General features: G+C 48.4%; 1 protein-coding gene across 1 annotated transcript; it reads right to left on the reverse strand.

Annotated features, from left to right (window-relative positions):
• Positions 1 to 604: 604 nt before the first annotated feature.
• Positions 605 to 2,572, reverse strand: LOC119376684 (ubiquitin-conjugating enzyme E2-17 kDa). The gene has a single exon (XM_037646435.2). It carries the CDS (start codon positions 2,332 to 2,334, stop codon positions 1,891 to 1,893), a length of 444 nt encoding a protein of 147 aa, XP_037502363.1. The 5' UTR covers positions 2,335 to 2,572; the 3' UTR covers positions 605 to 1,890.
• Between the last annotated feature and the right edge of the window lie 4,294 nt (positions 2,573 to 6,866).

Here is a 6,866-nt window from a genome sequence, read left to right on the forward strand (position 1 = left end):
ACTTCACGACATTCAATAGTGTCACTGAGTTTCCTAAAAGGCTCGAATCCTGCAAGTTTAAACAGAAGGCAAGACACAATGAAATACAAAAATCGCGCCATGCATTGTTGCTATGCGACAGTGCCAAGGCAATAAAAACACCAAAACCGAGAACGGTAACGTGCGCAACCAAAACTTCAAGACCCAACGGGCAAACCCAAAGTTGTGAGGCTTTGAACTCGGGAGCTGCATTCTGACCGGACTACTTTTTCGGACACAACTTTCGGTGCGCAGTGATGGACTTAAACTGGTGCAAGTCTTAATACTGATTTTTCTGTCACAAGAGCCTCCCATCTACGTTTTCCACTGCACAGTCGCAAAACGCGCACAAGCGGCGTGACCTGTAGGCAAATCGAGACGCAGAAGTGCACCAGTCTACTACAATGACTCAAGCGCTTTGCACATCGCATCACAAACTGATTCTTTCAACTTGGTATCAGTAACCACACTGCACTAGGACTAGAGAACTGTCGGTCCCCACAGCATGCGCGAGGCACTCCAAAAAGCAGCAGTGCATGCTGCAGTGCCTTGGGTAGACGATAGCACGCACTCAAAACGCCATCCCGTACCTCACACACAAAATACTTTAATAATCCAGCACTTATGTAAGTAATTAAAAAAAAAAGACAAGAGAACAGGTTTACGACTGCCTCGAAGACGCAGCCAGAGAGGCAAGTAAAACAAGCGTTGCCGAATCAATGATGCTGTCAGTGGTGCGGGAAATGGGACGGCTGGCTTCGGAACCGGGGTCGTAGAGTGGCAGCGGGAATTGGGAGAATACGGCTGGGACGCTCCAAGAAGTTTACACGTCTGACAAGCAGAGATGTGACGACACACTACTGCAATCTTGACGGCCCATTTTCTTTTTTCCAGAAAAAAAAAGAAAAAAGCGCGGAACAAAGCACTGTCACCGTCGCACTCGCTGGTAACGTCGGTTGGACACAGAGCTCGGTATCACTTCTAGAGACAAAGCAAAAAAAATTTCGAGAAAAAATTCTAGGCAACATGTCGGGCAGTGAGAACAGTGCATGCACACGAAACAAAATGAGCAAAAATACAATGTCCTAAGAGAACAAAATGTGTCTTTTTGAGAAAACACACACAACTCGGGTTCCTAGGAAAAAACGCTGGGAAATATAACTCGCGTACAAAGTACCGGGGCGTGGGGAAAAGAAAAAGAGAACGCGGGCCACTCATTCGGCGACAATTTGTTAAGGGTGGTGTGAATCAATTCCAATGCTTCTAAAACGCGGGCAGTTCACCGATTTTTCGCAAGGTAGGCAAGCATAACGCCGCATGTACCAAGTTAAAACAGACCAAGGCCCGAAACAACAAACGAAACTGTGAAGATGGGGAGTTTCGACGCAGTTTTGATGATAAAGAGCGCGTTTGGGTCAGCCGTGCGGGCATAATAGAAATGAAGATAAAAAGGATGGGCTTTTGACTTCTACGGGGCCGTTTTGGCGAAGGTGACGTTCTTTTTTTCTAAGAGAGTGTGACGACCCGAGAAAGAGAGTAAGGGGAGAGAGAGAGAGAAGAAAAATAATATTACGAGCAGCTGAAGAAGGGGAGTGCTAAATTTGAGTTAGGCCTAACAGCGTCGGCAGCAGCGTTTTTCTCTCTGCCCCGCGATTTCGGACACTTTTTTTTTCTTCTTCTTCTTTCTGTGTGTGTATATTTTGCCTCGCCCACCCTTGGTACAAAGCCACTGCTGTGCTGCTGCTTTTCCATCCGGCTTTTTTTTCTCCTCGGCTCCTCTCAAAAAGCGCTCGCCTTCTTCCCGTAGCCGCTGCCTGGGGTTTGTACAAAGTCTCTCTGAGCAGCAAAGCCAGCAAGCAGGTGATCGGCGGGTCACATGGCATATTTGCGCGTCCACTCCCGGGCCAGTTCGTTGTACTTTTCGCGATCGGTCTTGTAGGAGCGTGCAATCTCGGGCACCAACGGGTCGTCCGGGTTCGGGTCGCAGAGTAGCGAGCAGATGGACAGCAGCACTTTGGAGATGGTCAACGCCGGTGACCACTGCGAGCGCAGGATGTCGAGGCAGATGCTGCCGTTGCTGTTGATGTTCGGGTGGTAGATGCGCGTCGTGAACGCCACCTTGGGCGGCTTGAACGGGTAGTCCGTCGGAAAGTGGATGGTCAGGAAGAAAACGCCGCCCTGGTACGGACTGTCGGGAGGTCCCATGATCGTCGCCTGCCAGTGGAACAAGTCGTCGTTCACGGGGCCGGCCGAACACTGAGCCGGCGGGTCGCGCTTCAGGTCTTCGAGCTCCTTTTTTATTCTTTTCAGGGCCATCTCTGCTTACTGCGCTGGTATCGCTCCGGTTCGCTTGCTGCGGTGCGCGGGCGGGGGCAGTCGGTCGCTCGCCGGGTTCTGTCCACTCGGCCTTAGATGCGGGGGTGCCTGGCTTGCCTGCTCGGCCGCGACGAATCGCCAAAGATAGCGGCAGAGCACTTTTTTCTTCGTATTCTCGCTGCTCACAGAGCCCCCCCGGCACCGCACTGCACTCCCGACACAAAAAAGTCCTAGCACTCGACCACAGAGAAGAAAATACCTGCGTCGCCACCTCGCGGCGTTGCGATCTGTTTCTCGAGGATGACGTCACCGCCGTCGTCGTCACCACCCGCTGTTGTAACCCGACCGCTGTCGTCAAAAACGTTTCGCAACCAATGCCGTTTCCTTTGTGTTTTTACGTTATAGCACGAGCTTTACGTTTCCCAACGGCACGGTGTCGCTGAATGAGACTGTTTTCTGCGGAGGGCTACGGCACTATTTGTTCTTTGACCCCTCTTCTGAGGTGCCGACGCGAGTTTCGCTGAGGGAGGTCGGCAACCTTCGATTTTCCAGCTGGTGCTGCCGGCCAAAAGCGAAACCGAAACATCGCACTTTACGATTCTCGGGCGGCGTGACGTTTTTCCGCAGATTGGGTGTTCGATCTGCGCGTGTGTGCGTTGTGATATGCTCTACATCCGTGCCTCCAAAATAAAACGTTGCGAATGAGGCTGTCAGTCACGCGTCAAGACGTTATGTGCTCGTTTGCGTGACGGGCCGTCTCGCTAAGGCCGAGATCATAATTTCTTGCGCAATTACAAGAAAGTGTTGCGCAAGAAGAGGAAGATCTAGCGCATGGATTGACCAAGCGCCAGATCCAAAGCGCTGCGAAAATGTTCGTGTTTACGATTTCAAAGCAGCACTTCTCCGGATCTTTTAATAAAGTTCTTCGTACCGTACCGTACCAGAACGCCAACCGTTCATGAATCAATAAAAGTTAATGCTTGCGGAACGTTACTAATTTTAGTTTACACGACCCTCCGTTGTTTTAGAGTTTTGTATAAATCGAGTCCATTTGACATGCATTCAAATATCAAGCCTTTTTTTATTTTTGAAATCATACGCACGTGAATGAAAAACAAAGAGAAGGAACTGTCGCATTTCATGAGTTAGCAAGGAATAATTCAACTGTGAGTAGTTCTCGCTGCTGCCCTTGCATGTGTCTGTGTTTGCTACTTCGAATGCGTGTCCTAAATATTTTGTCCTTAATATTAGGACTCCATGATTCGCGACAACTGCATGTGGCATGCCATCTGGTTTTTCGACCCCAACAAACGAGGCGCGAGGAAGGTAAAGCGAGCCACATACACTTGAAACGTCAAAGAAAGAGAGTGTGAATGCATACAGATTTGTTGAAAATAATCTGCATTCGGCACAAAAACAGATTTTGTTCCGAAACATTTCTTTATCGACGTCGAATTGTTCGCAGTGCAAACGAAAACTGAAACACGCCGGGCAGAAGAATTTCCAGCGAAGAATGTTAGGAAAAGCAAGAGTACAGTTAGAAAACAACAAAAATCATAGTATGAATTACTGTATAATAATCATTATTAAAAATAATTATAAAGAAGCAAGGAAGTGCTGTTACTCCAAGGCCCTGCGTTTAATTGCATTCACGAAATGCAAATTAGGACCCACCACGGTGGTCTATAGTGGTTATGGCGCTCGACTGCTGACCCGACGGTCACAGGATCGAATCCCGACCATAGCGGCCGCATTTGCGATGGAGGCAAGCATTCTAGCGGCCCGTGTACTTGGATTTAGGTGCACGTTAAAGAACCCCCGGTGATCTAAATTTCCGAAGCCCTCCACTACGGCGTCCCTCAAAATCATATCGTGGTTTTGAAACGTAAAACCCCAAGAATTATTACTAGAACCCGGAACAAATTGGAACTATCAACTTAAAAAAATGAATAAAAAAGAACTGACGTTGGCAAAGTGACATCTCCACCTTTGCGAGCTATCGAGAACAATCAACGAGGCGGAAATGTACAGTTCTATTCTTTTGCCACCCCGGAGATTATCGAAGGAATCACGTTGCATCATAAAAACGCCAGGCCTGCGTTGAAACCGCAGCACAGTCACAGCGAAAGCTGGAAGAGCGGCGTTTCTAGAGCCCGTTGTAATTGTAGCCCCAAGAGAGCTTAAGCTCTCTTGGGGCTACAATACAAGTACACTAGAAAGGTACCCACTAAGCCATAAATCACAATTTTTGTCAGGTTGGGAGGCACCTACTAAGCCATTATTCGTCATTCTGCGGGGAAGCGAGGCACCAGCTACACGTCTGTAAAGCATTATGCACTTTGTTGACGCGACGAGTGATGACGATGGAGAATTATGGCTCAGCCCTTTGTAATGGGTTGGAAGCTTTAAACGGCCCACCAGTTATGTAATTTGCATTGGGTGATGCCCGGTCGCTATTTCCCTCTCCCGTGATGCTGTATAACATACGTTGACGTGGGAGAGAGACGGGGGGGGGGGGGGGCGAAGAACTTTACTGAGACATCGAGGAAATGGATCATGCGCTTATGGGCTTCCTTGGCAACCAATACAAGTGCACTTGCGAGGAACCCACTACGCTATAATTTCATTGTAATTTTACTGAGACCCCGATGAAAGGGATCATGCGCTTATGGGCCTCCTTGGCAACCAATACAAGTGCACTTGCGAGGAACCCGGTACGCTCTAAATCATTGTAATTTTACTTAGACCCCGAGGAAATGGATCATGCGCTTATGGGCTTCCTTGGCAACCAATACAAGTGCACTTGCGAGGAACCCACTACGCTATAAATCGTTGTAATTTTTGAGAAGTAGGGCAGCAGGCACTGTGCCATTTTTCGTCATTCTACGGAGAGCCGTGGTACCTGCTAAACGCATGTAAGGCATTATGCGCATTTGTTGGTGCTGTGCCTAATGACGACGAAGAATTATGGCAGAGCCCTTGGAAGCACTCAACAACCTACTCCTTGCTCAATTCGCATTGTGTGACGCCTGCTTACAGAATTCGCGTTGTGCGACGATTGGTGCTTATTTTACTCTTCTACCACGCTATATTGCATATGCTAATGTGGTTCCTTCCCGACATGAAGCCTGTATAGGACCTTTTTGCAAAGCAGTTTCAAGCACAGGCATGGCTCAGAGGTTGAATACTGGGCTCCCACGCAGAGGGCCCAGGTTCGAACCTCGTTCCATCCTGGAATTTTTGTGTTACTTTGTTTTTGTTTTTTTTTCTTATTTCGAGCGATACTGGTTACGGACACCGGCGGCGGCGGCGGCGGCGGACAACTCAAAAACGGCCGGTGCAATGATCTCATAACAGCTTTCGCTGTAAAATGGCTTGCACTGACGTCACTGAAACCGCCATGTTGGAGTACCGACGTGAAAGGACGCGAAGTTTGCGATGTGCCGTTAATTACATCAGCACATACGAATGCATGTTATTTCGTTATTCATGCACCAAGGCCCACGACGTTCCAGTGGTGTCATAATCACATTGAAGCAGATTAACCGCCACGTGAATATGCTGCCATGACCAGGGGCGTAGCCACGTTAGGGCACACCGGGCCCGTGCCCCCTCCGAAATTTTTTTTGCCATAGCATACAGAGCAGAAAATGACACTCGACCACATCTGCCTGCTCGTCCCCACTACAGATCAAGGAGGTGCCCCCCCCCCGAAAAAAATTTCTGCCTACGCCCCTGGGCGTCACCGAAGCCGCCATGCGTGCACGCTTGAATAGGAACGACGCATCGGTGTGCTTGTAATATACCGGTTATATGGTCACGAGGAAGAGAGGTCCAAATCTGTGCGTTTCCCATTTGTGCCGGCATGGCGCCCCATCCGGCGTTGCTGTATATGTGTCAACCGGGGATCAGATCTGAATGACTTTGCATTCAGTGAAGTACGGAAGGTAACGCTGTCATTGTCGTTATGAAAATTTGGAAGCACGATCCCTTCGCGCAGGTATTCCAAACTACTACTGTTAGAAAGGTCGTTCGTACGTATAAATTAATTACGCCCAGTTCTTCGATATCAGAATGAAATAAAAAGATATTATGTCAGTACCAACGAAACGGCAGAACTAGCCGAAAACACGTGTCTGCGTATCCTTTTCGGCTTGTGGAAAAATTCAAAAGTAAGAACCTCAAACACGAATGACGGTGTCTAAATTAGGAATGGCTCTACCCTCCGTTTGAAATGATTTAGCATAAAATGGGGTTGACACTGATGTATGATGTAGGTCCGAGTTTCAACCTTGTTTTTTTTTTTTTCTCTCATGAGGCTCATATCTGCAATTTCAAACGTGGAGTGGCCTTAATGAAGTAATTTGAGTGCCTGTTCTGTTTCACCTTTTGAAGACTGCATGCGCATATACTGAATGTTTTCATTTTGTTTGCACAAAATGTGCGTACTGCCTACTAACGTAAACAGAATTGTTTTTTCGGGGGGGGCGGGGGGGGGGGGGGTGTTGAACCTTTCCCGCCCTCTAACCTGG

This window comes from Rhipicephalus sanguineus, unplaced genomic scaffold (genome assembly GCF_013339695.2).
Source record: "Rhipicephalus sanguineus isolate Rsan-2018 unplaced genomic scaffold, BIME_Rsan_1.4 Seq190, whole genome shotgun sequence".
Lineage (NCBI taxonomy): Eukaryota > Metazoa > Arthropoda > Arachnida > Ixodida > Ixodidae > Rhipicephalus > Rhipicephalus sanguineus.